Below are 18,771 nucleotides of genomic sequence, written 5' to 3'. Positions count from 1 at the left end.
GAGCAAGACTCTGTCTCAAAAAAAAAAAAAAAAAAAAAAAAAAAATTACATCGTTTAAGGCCCTATAGGGAAAAAAAAACAACAAAATGGCCAGGCGCGGTGGCTCACATCTGTAATCTCAGCACTTTGGGAAGCTGAGGTGGGCAGATCACTTGAGATCAGGAGTTTGAGACCAGCCTGGCCAATATGGCAAAACCCCATCTCTACTAAAAATACAAAAACTAGCTGGGTGTGGTGGTGGGAGTCTGTAATCCCAGCTACTCTGAAGCAGGAGAATTGCTTGAACCCAGGAGGCAGAGGCTGCAGTGAGCCAAGATTGTACCACTGCACTCCAGCCTGGGCAACAGAGAAAGACTCTATCTCAAAAAAATACATAAATAAAAAGCACCAAACTAAACTTAATGCAGAGGCAAGGAGGCAAAAGATTCAGCAAGAAATAAGACCAGAGTTCCAGGGTTTTGTCATGTACCTCCAGATAAGCATTTTCCCAGAAAAGAGGGCATAGCTCAGATTATGGGTATACGTCTGCTCTTATGGCTTTTATTTTGAGCTTCTTAGGACAAGTACCATTAAATGGAGGTCAGGGGGATGGCACTGTACTGAGGCTGATTCCTAGGAGTTTGAAATTCTCAGATTTAAACATTTTAAAGAAAAACACTTTTTGGGTGTGACAACTCAGACCAAAAGCTACTGAACTTTTATGGGAATGTATTGCCAAAGAAACCCCAGGCCCAGCAATCTATTGTACTTTCTAGGTTTCCAGTGTGTACCACAGCTAAAGTTGAATAGGGCATGCCCAGAAACGGCATTTCCATGTGCCCATCTCTGGCATAGCCATGGAGAATAAGAGAAGTAAGATCCTCTAGCAGGAAGAAGCAGGAGCCATGCTAGACCATAAAGAAGATCCCCATAGAGAGCGAGCCTCGAGTTTCCCAGTTACCTCGCCAAGGAACTCATTCTACTGCCAGGCAGGAAGTCTTCCATATTCCTGCCTAGCAGGACATAATTTATGCTACAGATCAACGATAACTGTGTGCTATTTTTCATCCATTCTCCTCTTTCCAGAATTAGAGTTTTCATTATAATTACTCTGTTCCTCTTCATTTTTTTTTTTAGATATATTGGCTAAGATAGTTTAAGTTTTACCCAGTATAAGCAAATCTGACCACTTCTCTCTCCCTTTACCATGACCACACAGTTTAAGTTCCCACTAGACTTATGTAACAGCCCTCTAACTTCCCTACTTCCATGCTACACTCTGCCCTACAGTCTCTTCTTCCCTGTACCCCAGGTCACATCACTCCCCTGTACAAAACTCTCCCATTACTCTTTCATTTATTTCACAAATATTAAGCATCTGCTTGCCAGGCCTCAAGGAGCCATATCCAAATTTGAGAAAGAAATCATCAGCCAGAAATCCTGGTCTTAGAGTTGAACACAGTAACCAAATGAGGCCCTGGGTTGTCTCTCACTGGGGAAGAGGTGTTGATAAGCACTCTTTTATACAGGCAGGAGCATTTCTTGAACAACTCCTTATTTCTAACAGCATTCTAATTTTGTTTAGGGAACCACTTTCCATAACACCACAGGCTGAAACGAAGTCAGACAGGTGGCCAGGGCCAGGCACGGTGGTTAATCCTAGCACTTTGGGAGGCTGAAGCAGGTGGATTACTGGAGTCCAGGAATTCGAGACCAGCCTGGGCAACATGGCAAAACCTCATCTTTACAAAAAATACAAAAATTAGTTGGGTGTGGTGACATGTGCCTATAGTCCCAGTTATTCAGGAGGCTGAGGTGGGAGAATCGCTTGAGCCCAGGAGGTCGATGCTGCAGTGAGATGTAATTGCTCCACTGCACTCCAATCTAGGTGACAGAATGAGACCCTATCGTAAAAAAAAAAAAAAAAAAAAAAAAAAAAGGCTGGGCCTGGTGGCTCATGCCTATAATCCCAGCACTTTGGGAGGCCGAGATGGGTGATCACTTGAGGCCAGGAGTTGGAGACCAGCCTGGCCAACGTGCTGAAACCCTGTCTCTACTAAAAATACCAAAAATTAGCCGGGCGTGGTGGTGGGCACCTGTAATCCCAGCTACTCAGGAGGCTGAGGCAGGAGAATCGCTTGAACCCGGGAGGCGGACATTGCAGTGAGCTGAGATCACGCCATTGCATTCCAAACCTGGACAACAAGAGCAAAACTCCATCCCAAAAAAATAGAAAAAAAAAAAGCCTGGAACCAGATCATTCTGCTTGTAGGCCACTTAAGACTTTTGTATTATATTCTAAGTTCACTAAAATATACACCCCATGAGGTCATGAATTTTTGTCACTGTTGAATTACCAGAACAGTGCCTGCCTCATAGTAGAGACTTAATATTTGTTAAATAAATGAAAAAGTAATGGAGAGTTTTGTACAGGGAGAAATAGACTGTAGGGCAGAGTGTAGTGTGGAAGTAGGGAAGTTATAGGACTATTACATAAGACTAGGGGGCAATGAAGGGAACTTAAACTGTGTGGTCATGGTAGAGGGAGAGAGAAATGTCCAGATTCATATTATATTTTGAAGAGGCAGGGACAGAATTTTCTAATATGGACCATAAGAGAAGTAGAGAAGAGTAACAACAAAATGATTAATATTTAATTTGGAATCACAAGGCTAACAAAGCGTTTTTGTTTGTTTTTGAGATGTAGTCTCCCTCTGTCGCCCAGGGTGGAGTGCAGTGGTGCGATTGCAGCTCACCACAACCTCTGCCTCCCAGGTTCAAGCGATTCCTGTGCCTCACCCTCCCAAGTAGCTGGGATTACAGGCATGAGCCACTGCGCCCAACTAATTTTTGTATTTTTAGTAGAGATAGGGTTTCATCATGCTGGCCAGGCTGGTCTGGAACACCTGGCCTCAAGTGATCCGCCCGCCTCGGCCTCCCAAAATGCTGGGATTACAGGCGTGAGACACCATGCCTGGCCTCTTTCTTCTCTCTTTCTCTTTTACCTGAGATGGGGTTTCACCATGTTGCTCAGGCTGGATTCAAACTTCTAGGCTCAAGCGGTCCTCCCACTTCAGCCTCCCTAGTAGCTGGGACTATGCAGGCATGCCACCGTCCCAGCCAGAATTTTATTTCTTTTTATGGCTGAATAATATTCCATTGTGTAAAATATTATCACATTAAGCTATCCATTCATCTGTTAATGGACACTGGGTTGTTGCTACCTTTTGGCTTTTGTGAATAATGCTGCTAAGAACATTGGTGTATGAGTATCTGAATCCCTGCATTCAATTATTTTGGATCTATACCTAGGAGTGGAATTGCTGGATTATATGGTAATTCTATGTTTAAGTTTTTGTGGAACCAACACACTGTTTTCCACTGCAGGTGCACCCTTTTACATTCCCACTAACAATGTACAAGAGTTCCAGTTTCTCCACATCCTCATCAACATTTGTTATATTCTGGATTTTTGTTGTTGTTGTAACAGCCATTCTAATGGGTATGAAGTGTATCTCATTGTGGTTTTGGTTTACATTTCCTTATAGGCTAGTGATGTTGAGCATATTTTCATGTGCTTATTTACCATTTGTATATCTGTTTTGGTGAAATACGTATTCAAGTCCTTTGCCCATTTTTAATTTTTTTTTTTATTGTAGAGTTGTGGGAGTTCTTTGCATATTTTGGATATTAATTATTTCATCAGATATATAACTTGTGGGTATCTTTCCCCATTCTGTGTTATCTTTATCCTCTTAATAGTGTCCATTGGTGTACAAAAAATTCTAATTTTGATGAAGTCCAATCTATCTAACTTTTTTCTTTTTTCTTTTTTTTTTATTGAGACAGAGTCTCGCTCTGTCACCCAGGCTGGAGTGCAGTGGTGTGATCTCAGCTCCCTGCAACCTCTGCCTCACAGGGTCAAGTGATTCTCCTGACTCAGCCTCCCAAGTAGCTGGGATTACAGGGGCCCACCACCATGCCTGGCTAATTTTTATATTTTAGTATTTTAGACAGGGTTTCACCATGTTGGCCAGGCTGGTCTCAAACTCCTGACCTCAGGTGATCCACCCACCTCAGACTTTCAGAGTGCTGGGATTACAGGCGTGAGCCATGGTGCCCAGCCCTAATTTTTTGTTGTTGTTGCTTGTGCTGTGGTGCCATAACCACTGCCTAATTCAAGGTCAGGATGATTTACCCCTGTGTTTTCTAAGAGTTTTAGCTTTTATCTTTAGGTTTTTAGCCATTTTGAATTAATGTTTTACATGAGGTGGAGTAGTGTTCCAACTTCATTCTTCTCCATGTTGTTATTTGGTTGTCCAGCATGATTTTTTGAAAAGACTATTCTTTCCCACCTTGAATTGTCTTGGCACCCCATGTTAGTTGAATGTGGTTTATTTCTACACCCTTAATTCTATTCCATTGATCTATATGCCTATCCTATGCCACACTGTCTTGACTACTATTGGTTTGAAGTTAAGTTTTGAAATTGAGAAGTGCAAGTCCTCCAACTTTGTTCTTTTTCAAGGTTGTTTTGGCTATTCTGAAGCCCTTGAATGTCCACATGAATCTTAGAGTCAGCTTGCCAATTTCTGCAAGGAAGCCAGCTGGGATTTTAATACAAATTGTGTTGATTCTGTAGATCAATTTGGGGATTATAGCCATATTAACAACAGTGTCATGCAGGGTGCAGTGGCCCACACCTATAATTCCAGCACTTTGGGAGGCCGAGGCGGCCAACATAGGGAGACAAGCTGGTCTCAAACTGCTGGGCTCAGGTGATCCTCTCACCTCAGTCTCCCAAAAAATAATTTTTAAAAAATCAGCTAAGCATGGCGGTGTTCACTGTAGTCCAAGCTACTTAGGAGGCTGAGGTGGGAAGAACTCTTGAGCCCAGGAGATCAAGGCTGCAGTGAGCTACGAGTGTCACTGACTCCAGCCTGGGCAACAGAGGGAGACCCTGATGAAAGAGAGAGAAAGAGGCAGACCAAGAGAGAGAGAAAAGAAAAACTAACCTTAGAATGTTTTTCAAGACTCAAGTTTCCATGTCACTCCTCATGTCTCCCCTCAGGCAGAATTAAACATTGAGATTTCCTTATATCCACTTAATCCCAGAAATGTAGTACAGTCCTTGGTACAGAGTAAGCACTCAATATATATTGGCTGAAGGAATGAACAAATAAATGAATTGGGATGAAATGTTTATGTGACAGTCTCTACAACCAGACTGTGAGCGCAACAAGTACAGAGAAAATGTTCTATTCATCTTTTTTCTTCCAGCACCTAGCACAGTATCCAACACAAAATGAATGTGTACTAGATGCTATTTATTAAACTGTAGACAAGAGATAAATACTTTATTTCAAAATGCAAAGAAGGGAAGATAAATCACATTTCTTTTATCATGTAAACTTGTACCAAAGATTTATGAATAGATTTATGAACTAGAGTGGAAAACACAGACATTTCTACCTTGAGGATATAGAAGGGAACTTAGGAAGTGAGAAGTCAGGTCACCCTAGTCCTCTAGGGTGCTTAAAGCTAACTAGTCCCGTGAATGAGAATCTAACCTATATGAAAATCTCCAGCCTCTACCTGTACAGCATCAGCCCTGGGACAACACAGTCAGGGGCAGGCTGTAGTCATATCTCTTAGCCTAAGAGTACACACCTGTCAGGGAAAGTCCTGATGGCCACAGTGAAAAAGGTCATGGGTGGAGAGAAGCAAAGTAGGAAGGATCATTTGAAGCACAAACAAATGGGGAAACTGAACAGACAATCTCAGCATCACCATATCTGCTTCAAAAATGGCACACCAACTCCCTTCCAAAGTGCACCGTTACACTGCACCATTGCGGAAGAAATGGAAAAGCAGGATGGTTTGGCTGACTGGAGTCACATCTTGGGGAAGCTGGCCAGGTTGGCAATGCCACAGGCGTTGTTCTTATTTCGAGCCATGAGGATATATCCTTTGTTTCCCCAGTTCTCTCCCCAGCTGTAAGACCAATCAAGAAAAGTACTTAGTACTCTCAGTTTATTTATTTGTTAAAATATTTACTGAGTATTGTGCGAGATACTGATGGTACACAAAAATGAATATGATGGTTTTTACCTTTAAAGAGTTTAAAGTCAAGAGATAGGAAGAAGGCATAATACTACAGGTATCAAAGGAGGGAAGATTCCTTCTGATCAAGAGAATCTCAGAGGCTTGATGTAAGAGGTGGCATTTAAGCTGAGCCAAAAGGCTGAGTAGAATTTCGACCTGTGGGAAGGGGATGCCAGTGGAAGGGTGTGAAATGAACAACAGAGGCAGGAAAGTGTGGGGCACTGTTAGGATCATGTAGCTGAAAAACAGTGTGCCTAACAGGGTGTAGTGGGAGAGATGTCTGGAAAGGCAGATTGAGACCAGGTTGAATTACCTTTACTGCAAGGTTAAAGAGCTTCACCTTTACTCTGTGACCCATCATAGTGGAGGAACCAGTAAGGGATTTTGAGTGGGAGAGTGATACGATCAGAGCTGTATTTGGGGAAGATTAATCTTGAAAATGTAAGTTTAGAGCATAAGAAAGAGGCTAAAGCTGGTTATCTTGATTGGGGAGTAAACCCTATAGGAGAGATGGATGAAACTATGAGAGTAGATGAGATTATTAAGGAAATGAGTGGCAAGACTAGAAGACATGAGAGATGACATTAGACAGAGGAGAGAGAAAAAGGAGAGAGGAGAGATTGTCTGTATATCTTCCTGAATTGTTTTCAGTCCTCTTTCTCCAACCAGCAACTTCTCTAATTACCCAATACATTTTATTTAAAACCTGTACTCTATCCCGTCTCTCCCCTTCTATCCAGGCCCCCAGTGTTCCTGATCCTGCCCGGGTGTGTCCTTTCTTCCTCCCAGCTCTCTTGGAAGTATCTCCACACATGGCACCTGATCATGAAAGAACAGGGTAAGTGCTTGGAGCTGGGAGTCAAGAGAAGGGACAACACAGGACAGAAGCTGTGGGAGACTTGGGAAGATGCTCAGGTTCACCTTGAGTTGGAACTGTGATATAAAAAGTTGCTTCAGGTTTGAACACCACCACTGCGTGAGTCTGTGAGCTTCCCAGAGTCTAGGGCTCCTGCTCCTTGGAGGGCACTAAGGACAGCAGATTTAGCCAGTGCTGCTGCCAGGTTAATGGTGATCAGCCAGGAAAGGAAAACTATAATTCTTATCAATCTGCCCCTCCCCAAAAGTCACAAGGTGCTAAAGAGAAATGGAAAACAAGGTACCCTGGAGTTTTCTTTGTTCCCCAACATAGGAAAGTAAACACCAACATTTTTTGTTTATATTTCTTTTTGTTTTTTTTTTTTTTTTTTGAGATGGGGTTTCGGTCTGTCGCCCAGGCTGGAGTGCAGTGGCCGGATCTCGGCTCACTGCAAGCTCCGCCTCCCGGGTTCACGCCATTCTCCTGCCTCAGCCTCCCGAGTAGCTGGGACTACAGGTGCTCACCACCTCGCCCGGCTAGTTTTTTGTTTTTTTTAGTAGAGACGGGGTTTCACCGTGTTAGCCAGGATGGCCTCGATCTCCTGACCTCGTGATCCGCCCGCCTCGGCCTCCCAAAGTGCTGGGATTACAGGCGTGAGCCACCGCGCCCGGCCCTGTTTATATCTTATTTCTAAAAAATGTTTCTCTTCACCATCTTTGGCAAGTTCTTATATACGTATATCCTAAGTGTATCTTGAAGGGAAAAACCTGTTCAAAGGAATATTAAACCTTTACGCTGTTCCCCTATTGTTAAAGACAGACTGCTAATGGAAACCACCCTAAGAAACTGATCACATTAGAGACAAAAGAAAGTAAAAATATGTAATTTCAAAGCTCCTGCTGATTCTCTGTACTGCTTTATCTTGTGGTTAGTTAGGTCTATCTTACTGGGCTCTGAGCTCACTGAAGGTATCACCTGCTCATTGGTTTGTGTATGTCACTAAGCATCTTGCACACAGGGATTGTGTGTGCACAATTGGTTGCCCAGCACATAATTGAGCACTATTGTCTGGCGGATATGGTTTGGATGTGTGTCCCCTCCCAGTTTCATGCTGAAATGTGATCCCCAATGTGGGAGGTGGGGTGTAGTGGGAGGTGTCTGGGTTATGGGAGTGGATTCCTCATGAATGGCTTGGTGCCATCACCTTGGTGATAAGTGAGTTCTCACTCTATTAGTTCATGCAAGAGCTGGTTCTTTAAAGAGTTGGCACCTCCCTCTCTCTCTTGCTCCCTCTCTCACTATGTGACATGCCTGCTCCCCCTTTTGCCTTCTGCCATGAGAAAAAGCTCCGAGGCCTCATCAGAAGCTGAGCGGATACTAGTGCCATGCTTCGTATAGCCAAACGAACCTCGTTTCTTTATAAATTACCCAGTCTCGGGTATTCTTTTGTAGCAATGCAAAATGGACTAACACACTGGCCATTAAGTGTCGGACTCAGAATTAAGAGCCTCTGACTGAGAAGATAGAAGTGAGAAGCCTGAGATAATTTTTTCTTGATTTGGGACAGAGAAAGGAATATTGGGAAGCTGGAGGTGTGGTTGAGTGTTAAAAGGGTGATTGAATAACAAAAGTAGTGTTCCCATCATTACCTGTTTTTAATTATCCAGTGCTTGTTTCCCTTCTGGATTCCATATCCCACTGCCAAAACTGCATGGTTCAGATTATCGCTATTGCAGCTTTCATCATAATACACACCTAGAATACAAACTATCAGTGTGAGGCTCTATGCAATCCAAGGGTCACCCTGTGGGATCTCCCAGTCCAGGAGACTCTCTGTAGAATTCCATCCATCTCAGGAGGGTTTACCACAGAGATGCTGCTCCCTACTGCAGCAGTTGTTAATTTCTCTCTGGCCACCTCCAACTGAATACAAAAACTGGTACTGAAAATACCCAAGGTCCTTCGAGAAGCCATCAAGCTTGTATCATAAAAGACAGTGCTCTATAGGATCACCAGCTTCTTTCTTTTTTTTTTTTTTTTTTTTTTTTTTTTGGACGGAGTCTCGCTGTGTCCCCCACGCTGGAGTGCAGGGGCGCGATCTCGGCTCACTGCAACCTCCGCCTCCCGGGTTCCCGCCATTCTCCCGCCTCAGCCTCCGAGTAGCTGGGACTACAGGCGCCCGCCACCGCGCCCGGCTAGTTTTTTGTATTTTAATAGAGACGGGGTTTCACCGTGTTAGCCAGGAGGGTCTCGATCTCCTGACCTCGTGATCCACCCGCCTCGGCCTCCCAAAGTGCTGGGATTACAGGCTTGAGCCACTGCGCCCGGCCGATCAGCAGCTTCTTACCTTTGCTGTAAAACTGGAAGGAGGTCAGGCTTGCATCAATGGCCACAGAGACAGGTCCCACTCGGGCCACTGCCCTCTTCAGGGCTTTCTCATTCCCCTCGGGGATCTCTCTGTACCCTCTGCATTTAGCTGCCTTGCCTGTTGGGTTGTACATACAGCTCTCCTCCTGGAAGAAACAAGATTGTAATAGAAGTAGGATAAAGCAATAGGCAATGAGTCAGTGAGTGAGAAACTCAACCAATATTTTGAGTGATGCCAGTGAACTAACAGAGGCAGCAGTCTAGGATTTCTAGAGAGGGTCTGTTCTTCCTCACAAAAAAAGAATATAAAAAGAGGATTCCCGCCTTCCACTACACATAAAAATCAACTATAGGCCGGGAGCAGTGGCTCACGCCTGTAATCCCAGCACCTTGGGAGGTCGAGGCGGGTGGATCACGAGGTCAGGAGATCGAGACCATCCTGGCTAACACAGTGAAATCCTGTCTCTACTAAAAAAAATACAAAAAAACTAGCCAGGCATTGTAGCGGGCGCCTGTAATCCCAGCTACTCGGGAGGCTGAGGCAGGAGAATGGCGTGAACCTGGGGGGCAGAGCTTGCAGTGAGCCAAGATCGTTCCACTGCACTCCAGCCTGGGCAAGAGCGAGACTCTGGCTCAAAAAAAAAAAAAAAAAAATCAACTACAGGTGTTTTAAGACATAAATGTGGGAGGAAAACCTGTAAAACAGTAGGGAAAGATTTCTGAAATAAGATTTTTTAAAAAAGCATAAACCATCTTCTGGCCACATAGTATGTATTAGCCTCAGGGGGCAGGAAGGCACCAGCTTCTGTGTGGGCAGGAGGCCAAGGTCAAAGTTTAGCTAGAGGGAAGACCTGGGCCCTCTGCACCTATATCAGGGGAACTGGTGTGATCCTTGTGCTCTCATCAAAGACAAAAATATGAAAGTACATAACATGACATTAAAATAGATTAAAGAACTTAGCAATTTAGCCTATGACTTCCAATACTATATTTTACAGGTAGTTAGCAATGTTTCGTTGGGAAGCCACAATTATGGAATCAAATAATAGCCCATGTCAAGGTGGTGTATTCTTTTCAGCAATTCATTTTCCTACAGACTACCCCTTCAGAACCCTAAGGTTGCATCCACAAGAATATACTATCTACTACTCAGGAGGCTGAGGCAGGAAGATTGTTTGTGCTCAGGAGTTTGAGGCTTTAGTGTACTATGATCATGCTGTGAATAGCCACTCCACTCCAGCCTGTGCAAGATAGTGAAATACCCTCTAAAAAATACGTTATCTAACATTATCTAAATATTAACAGCAATAGCAGCATTTGCTGTGCTATTTTAAGATTACAGTGGTCTACTGCCTTGATATTTTTCAATATGCCTTTGTTTCTGCCATGTGCTCCAAATCCCTGATGCCTCCTGGTGCCAAAAACTACACAGAATTACAAATGAAGCAGAATATCTTGGAAACTGACTCAAAAAGATGTTATGTGATGATACTTTAAAGTCAGAATAACCTGCATTATAGCTGGAACAAACTTATAATACCATCCCTTTAAAATGTTATCTGGCTGCTGCCCTATCAGATCTCTTCTTTTTTATCTTTTTATTTTTTGAGACAGAGTCTCTGTCATCCAGGCTGGCATGCAATGGCATGATCTTGGCTCACTGCAACTCTGCCTCCTGGGTTTGAGCAATTCTCCTGCCTTAGCCTGCCGAGTAGCTGGGATTACAGGTGTACGCCATCACACCTGGCTAATTTTTGTATTTTTAGTAGAGATGGGGTTTCACCATGCTATCCCTGCTGGTCTCAAACTCCTGACCTCAAGTGATCTGCCTGCCTCAGTCTCCCAAAGTACTGGGATTATAGGTGTGAGCCACCATACCTGGCCAGATCTCTTCTTTTTTAAATTTTGTTTTTTCTTACCTTTCTCCATTCATAAATAAATAAAACACACTGCAAAATTGCAAAGGAAAATTAATCATTTTACTATATTAAAATTAACTTTTCTAGATTGAAAGACATCATAAAGAGAATGAAAAGACAAACCTCAACTTTTAAATACATAGTACTGGTATCCAAATAGTCTCTTTAAACTTTGAAGAATTGCTAAGAAAGAGAAAAAACAACCCAATTAAAAATGGGTAAGAGGTGGGGTACGGTGGCTCACACCTGTAATTGCAGCACTTTGGGAGGCCGAGGCGGGTGGATCACCTGAGGTCAGGAGTTCAAGACCAGACTGGCCAACATGGTGAAACCCTGTCTCTACTAAAAATACAAAAACTAGCTCAGCGTGGTAGTGGGTGCCTATAATCCCAGCTACTCAGGAGGCTGAGGCAGGAGAATTGCCTGAACCCAGGAGGTAGAGGTTGCAGTCAGCCAAGATCGCATCACTGCACTCAAACCTAGGCAACAAAAGCAAAACTCCATTTCAAAAAAAAAAAAAAAAAAAGAGGTAGGCCAGGCATGGTGACTCACATATGTAATCCCAGCACTTTGGGAGGTGGAGGATTGCTTGAGCCTAGGAGTTTGAGACCAGCCTTGACAACGTAGCAAGACAATGTCTCTATCAAAAAAAATTTTTATTGTTTTTCGGGACAGGGTCTCACTCTGTCACCCAGGCTAGAGAGCAGTAACATGATCATAGCTCACAGCAGCCTTGAACTCCCAGGCTCAAGTCGTCCTCCCAACCAGCCTCCTGAGTAGCTAGGACTATAGGTGCATGCCACCATATCTGTCTACTCTTAAAAAGATTTTCTGTAGAGATGAAGTCTTGCTATGTTGTACCAGGCTGATCTGGAACTCCTGGGCTTAAGTGATCCTCCCGCCTCAGCCTCCCAAAGTGATGGGATTACAGGCATGAGCCACCATGCCTAGCCTCTACAAAAAAAAAAAAAAAAAAATTCAAAGATTTTTGAAATTGGTGGGCATGATGGCATACACCTATATCCTAGCTATTTGGGAGACCAAGGTGACAGGATTGCTTGAGCCCAGGAAGTGGAGGCTGCAGTGAGCTAAGACTGTACCACCACACTGCAGCCTGGGCAACACAGTAAGACCCTGTTTCAAAAAAATAAAAGAAAACAAATGAGCAAAAGATAAAACACTTAATTCATTGAAGAAGAAATGCAAATGGCCAGATAAACATACTGATAAAAAGGTGATTCAAGGGATTTCTTATACATTGCAGGTATAAATTTTTCCACATATTTTGGCAAACAATTTGACATTATGTAGTAAAGTTGAAAATAGATATACCCTAAGACCCAGACAATTCAGTTCCAAGTCATTATATCCTAGTAAGAAATTCTTGCACATGTGTATGGGAGACATACCTAGGAATGTTTGCTAAAGATAAACATCCCTGGTAGATACATCTTATCTTTGCTACATACTAGTGGTATGAATTATAGTGTCTTATCTCCTTAAGTGTCTGTTTCCTCACATATACAATGAAGATAAGTCTACCTTACAGAGTTGTTATGAGATTAAATGAAAAAAAGAAAAAGAAAAAATGCACTAAGGACATGGCTTAGAACACAGTAGCCATCATATTTATTCTCAAACTTGCTATCCCTATTTCAGAGGTTTCTGTTGTGAAGGCCCTACATTATATTATCTATCAGTCCCAGCCCTATGTGTATAAAAAAACCCTCAGGTTGCCTCCCTTTCAGATACGATTTCCTTCCTATGACTAGAGGATCATGCAGGAGGAACTGAATTAATCCCTTATCTCTAATATGAAGCAACTTGTTTTTTCTCTCATTTTATACATGTTAGCATGTAAACTTACATAATTTCCTTAAATGTTCTGAAAACTCACACTGAGATCATATAAAATAAAGCCACACAATTTGTGTGGCATGGTGGGTTTGTGGGTTTGTTGTGGGAGTGAGGAATTGAGCAAAGGGTTATAGAACCCTGCTCAGAAGTCTATGGGGTAGGTAGCCTAGCCTCTGTTTTCTCTCCATGGCAGAGAGGCAAATAGGAACTATAGTAGCTTAAGCTCCCTAAGTTCCCCCAGATTGTGGAAATCTTCTTAGTCTTCTGTGGGAAATTATTCCATCAAGAAAGCAGGATAGGGTAACAGAAAACAGTATTTCTGGAATTGTTTCCAGTACAAAATATCATGCTGGGGAAGGAGGAGCCAACAGAGCTGTATAATTGTGTGGAGCAATCTCACCTGTCCCACATATGGGTAGGCATCTTCAGAGTCAATACCCCGGTTCTTCTGCACATATTGGAAGGCATTGGTCATGTAGCCCCCTCCGCAGCCATCATTCTCAGACACACAATCCACTAGGTTCTGGGGACTCAGATTTAAGAGTTTGCCAGTTTTCTTCTTGAGTTGGCCCTCCAGGGCACCCACAGAGCTAAAAGCCCAACAGGAACCACACTGACCCTGAGAGGCATACAGAGAAACTATCAATCTTTGCTGTTTACATTTTCTATATCTTCTCTCTACCTGCCTGAAGAAATTCCATATGTTCTAAAAATTTCAGCACAAATGTTGTCTTTGTTGTGAGTCTTTCTCTTCCCCTTAACATCTGATACATTGTTCTACTGCTATTGATTTTGCTACCATTTTACTATTAGCTACAGTAAAGCAGAGCACAGTCCTGGGTTCTACCCTGACTTTGCCACCCAGTCGCTATGTGACCCTGGGTAAGTTACTAAACTTGCCTGTGTCTCAGTTTCTCTATGTATAAAATATTGTTATGAAGATTAAAATATTTAACTCATGTAAAGAGCTAAGAAGTTCCTGACACACAATAAAATCTCAAGAAGTATTAGCTATTATTGTTCATGCAGCTAGACTGTAGATTTTTCTTTCTTTCCTATTCTATTTTTTTAGATTGAGATTTCCTGAGGACACAGGTTGTGTCTTAGTCATCTTGAATCTCTGCTGCCTAACACTGCACATGGTAGGTTCTGGGGGTCAAAAAGTGTTATATGAACGTTAAATCAATTGTTTAAGATAATACAATCCTGTGTTGTTTGGGTTGTGAAAAAACTGACATTCTCATGCTAGTAAGAATGTAAGATTGCAAAAACTTTTTGGGGCTGGGTATGGTGGCTCATGTCTGTAATCCTAGCACTTTGGGAGGCCGAGGCAGGCAGATTGCTTGAGCCCAGGAATTTGAGACCAGCCTGGGCAGCAAGGCAAAACCCTGTCTCTATAAAAAAATTTTAAAAAATTAGCTAGGTGTGGTGGCATGTGTCTGTAGTCCCAGTTACTAGGGAGGCTAAGGTTGGAGAATCACTTGAACCTGAGAGGTTGAGGCTGCAGTGAGCCATGACTGCACCACTGGACTCCAGCCTGGGTGACAGAGACTCTGTCTCAAAAAAAAAAATAACAATAATTTTTTGCGGGGGGAAAGGATTGTGACCCAGTAATTCCAATTTTAGGACTTGTTTTGCATAAATATTTGTACATGTGCATAAAAATATATGCACAAGGGTGCTTATTGCAACACTATTTGTAATAAAGAAAAACCAGGCTGCGGTGGCTCACGACTGTAATCCCAGCACTTCGGGAGGCCAAGGCAGGTGGATCACCTGAGGTCAGGAGTTCAAGACCAGCCTGGCCAACATGGTGAAACACCATCTCTATAAAAATAGAAAAATTAGCCAGGCGTAGTGGTGTGTGCTGTAATCTCAGCTACTCAGGAGGCTGAGGCAGGAGAATCGCTTGAATCTGGGAGGTGTAGGTTGCAGTGAGCCAAGATTGAACCACTGCACTCCACCCTGGGCGACAGAGTGACACTCTATCTCCAAAAAAAAAAAAAAAAAAGGAAAGGAAAAAGAAAACCCAGAAACAACCCAAATGTACAGAAACAAATGAGGTTAAATAACGGAATGGGGAGATGTACCTTAATCCCTCGCCCTCTCTTCCTGGTGCCCTTTCACCTCAAGAACAAAGCAGCAGAAAAAGGAAAAGGTCATGCCAGATTACATATGCACACCCAGAAGAAAGGAAAGTACCTGATTTTTGACAGGAGTAACATATCCTTTCTTTCGATAGTCGACAGAGTCTGGGGCTCTACCTTCCCAGTCTGGGATATAAAGGGTGTCATTACTGCGGGAATGAGAGGGGGGTACTTTGAGTCCAGTCATCTTCTGAACCACCTCTTCATTGGTCTGAGACAAAGAAGAAAGAGGCCAGGCATCAGCAGGGAACTAAAGCAAATGGTGCAGGTGGGACAGGAGCTGAGGCTGTACTTACCATGTTCCCCCTGTACTTACCATGTCCCCCAAGTGGTTCATAGCCAGTTCATATGTATGGACACCAAGAGAAGCCTCAAGGTTATGGATGGAAATATACTTCAGGTTTTTTTCCCAAATTAAACGCCGAGAGATTTCATCCACCTAAACAAAGCATAGTCAGTACTTGTATAGACTGTGTACAGTTACATATGTCATATTGTGAAGGGTTTTAGGAGAATAAAGGAAACTCACAATCATAAAACCTTACAGTTTAGTTGGGGAACTAACCATGGAATTATTAAGGCCTGCAAGAAGAGATAATATGTAAAGAAATACAACACAAAGCTCTGGAGACAGAAAAATTGCTTATAGATGAATAGCATTAATCTTAGAAATCTTCCCAAAAGAGAAATGTAACACACTTATAAAGCAAAGGAAGGATACAATTTGACAGAGGATGATTTGAAGCATAGGAATGAAAACCGTATGTTAACGTGAATTAGGAAAGAGGGACTGATTTGCTAGGAATAAAGCATTTGGATTGAAGAAGGGAGTCTGCAGCTAAGATGGGAGAGCTCAGGTCTCAGCCCTCCTGCCATGCCCCCTCCAGGACCCCAGGCACCTTGCTGTTATATTGCTTCCTGTGGGTCTTCTTCCATAACTCCCAGTGGGTGTCCAGTATCTCCTCAGGGTACAGAGCAAAGCTCATCACAGGTAGCAGCAGAACCTTGAGCCCCCACATCCTGCAGAAGAGTGTAATTAGGGAAAACTCTTCCATTTGGCAGGGAAACCGAGGAAAACTAGGGTTTATGAGGAAGAGGAAGGTAGACAGAGAAAGGGTGATAAATCAGTGATAGTCAGGAGGGGCCTGTGTTTAGATAGGGTGCTGGTAAATCTGGTTCCAAGTTTTGATCTAGGGAGATGTAGCCATTTCTCTCTCTCTCTCTCTCTCTCTCTCGGAAGATTTAACCAACACACACACTGTCTATCTGTCTCTCTCTCTCTCACAAACACACACACTTACACAACCAGAAATGGGATAGAAACTGGACAATCAGAATGGGCTCAGTGCCTGTTTCCTCCAGGGTCCCCAGCAGGCTTGGAGACAGATAAAGAGCAAGGTGGTAGTGGGGTTCAGAATACACAAAGGAGAGATTTCCATCTAAGTTTTGCTTCCTGATCATTTCTTCGAGGCATTTTTCTCTTTCTTGCCTAAATTCTGGTACTTTCCCAGATCTTGTCAGAAGAGGACAAGGGAAAATATGACAATGTTTCCTGTTTTCTGAGACATTTTCTATCTCCTCATTCTCCTTATGCATTTCTTCCTCCTTTTGCTCTCCCCTCCCTCCTTAGGCAGGAAACTGCCCTAATCTTAACCAGATGCTGCGGGCAAGGTTTTTTATTTTTCCCCTAACAACAAAAAACCACTGTGGCTGCCGCACAGGACAAGAAGCCTCAGATCCAAGGTTTGTTAGAAGAATGTTCAGACTGAAAAGCAATGTTCTATGATGATTAAATTCACAGCTTTTCATAAGTTTAGCTAGCTTCACTCATTTCTTGCATTGGCTTGCTTAATTACAAATCCTCCATTTTAAGAACAATTTGCAGCTTGCAGCATGTCATATGGCTTACACAATTGCTTATAGTCCATTTACATGTAATTTTTTCAAACTGGCAAAACGTCCAGTAGGACATTTAAAAGTTAGAGTGTTAAGGGCTTTGAGATGTTTCAGCAAACTGGAAGCACTGAGCTACCACCTCCCCATACCACTCTCCTCCTCCTCCTCACTAGGGAGTTAATCCTTTTGATCCTTGTTGGCCAAAGTAGAAAACACTGCAGAAAGGCCACCCTTGAAGGATGGGCAAATGATTCCCTATATACTTTGCTTTTACTTACAACCATGTATGTATACATATAAATCATACAAGGAATTCTACAGACTTCCAGGCAGATTTTATTTAGCCAGGGAATGATCTAAGACGTGCATCTCAGTTTTCATCTGCAAAGGCTAAAAATTCATTGTGATGCTCAAGTCACCACATCCCTAATACTCTTAGAGAATTGACAGGAATGAAAAGCTAAAAGATCTAGGAAGTTGCAAATGTTACCTGCTGATGGAACTGTTGTCAGGCTTCGTTTCGGCAACAAAGTGTGGGCAGACCATCAGGGGTGCTAGATTTATTCCATCAGGATTGCGGAAGTCAGCTCCAGTTGTCGGCTGGAAAATTTGGGTAAGAGGAGGCGGGGATAGAAATGCTGAGAGAAGGAAGGGTAGGGAGGAGGGAAGGAGTCAACGGATTTGTAGTGTTTCTGTGTGTGTGCAGCATGTGTGCCAGGGTAGGGAGTTGCTAGGTATTTAGTCGCACAAGACTGTCTTTGGTGGCAAATAACAAGACCTCAGTATCTATTGACTCAAATAGGAGCTTACCTTCTCTTTTGGTAAAAGGAAGGACACAGCCCTAGTCTCTCCCATCCTTCTTCAATATCTTTATTATAACATTGGGGGAATTACATCTTTTCCTACCCCTTTCCTGTTATGATTTACCTCTCCAACATTGAAACCTATTTTCAAATTTGTGTCTGACCCTCACCTCTGGGATGCGGTAATGAACATAAAAGGCTATAAAAGAATAATGTAATGGAAGCCATAGGCTCCAGAATTCTTTGTATTTTTGTAAGCTTGTTGGTTGCAAGTTGTCATTACTTCCAGGAAGGAGAATAGCTTTCCCAGCCTAATGTGGTTTTGCTGAAGGAAGATATACCCAGAAAGTCCAGATGAAATTGTCTTTAAACGTAACCAAAAACCGTAGTCCTGGTTATCTATGACAGCACTTGAATCAATGCCATAAGTTCTGATGGACTCCCATGTGACTCTGTTGCTAAAACTCTCAGGTGGTGGGATGCCCGATAAACATCATCTGTCTCAATTAAAATCCCCAATCTAGGACAAGTCACATGAGCTTCTCCAAATGCTTCCCCAACATCCAGGCATGTGACAGATCATAAGAATCTAGCTGAGTCCTCAAACCACACCCCAAACTTCATTTTCTTCCATAAACAGATGTGGGGAAGGAGGAAAAAAGGCTTCTTGGAATAGAAAGGATAATAAATGGGATCTGTAATAGACTCAGTTTCTAGCTGGATTCCATGCATAAACCCTCAAGAATACAGGCTTATGCCTCTGAATTTTAAGAGTTGCTAATGGGCTAGACACGGTGGTTCATGCCTGTAATCCCAGGCATTTGGGAGGCCAAAGCAGGCGG

At 42.9% G+C, this 18,771-nt stretch overlaps 1 protein-coding gene across 1 annotated transcript; it reads right to left on the bottom strand.

Moving 5' to 3' along the window:
* Positions 1-5,285: 5,285 nt before the first annotated feature.
* On the bottom strand, positions 5,286-18,749 carry CTSK (cathepsin K). Its single transcript, XM_017877777.1, has 8 exons — positions 17,617-18,749; positions 16,130-16,250; positions 15,547-15,669; positions 15,286-15,441; positions 13,484-13,702; positions 9,288-9,453; positions 8,590-8,695; positions 5,286-5,973 (listed from the first exon to the last, which is right to left on the bottom strand). Exons 1-8 carry the CDS (start codon positions 17,670-17,672, stop codon positions 5,874-5,876), a joined length of 1,047 nt encoding a protein of 348 aa, XP_017733266.1. The 5' UTR covers positions 17,673-18,749; the 3' UTR covers positions 5,286-5,873.
* Between the last annotated feature and the right edge of the window lie 22 nt (positions 18,750-18,771).

This window comes from Rhinopithecus bieti, unplaced genomic scaffold (assembly GCF_001698545.2).
Source record: "Rhinopithecus bieti isolate Rb0 unplaced genomic scaffold, ASM169854v2 scaffold_10548, whole genome shotgun sequence".
In the NCBI taxonomy this organism is placed as follows: Eukaryota; Metazoa; Chordata; class Mammalia; order Primates; family Cercopithecidae; genus Rhinopithecus; species Rhinopithecus bieti.
Note: the sequence above shows the minus strand (reverse complement) of the source record. Positions and strands in the feature narration are given on the sequence as shown.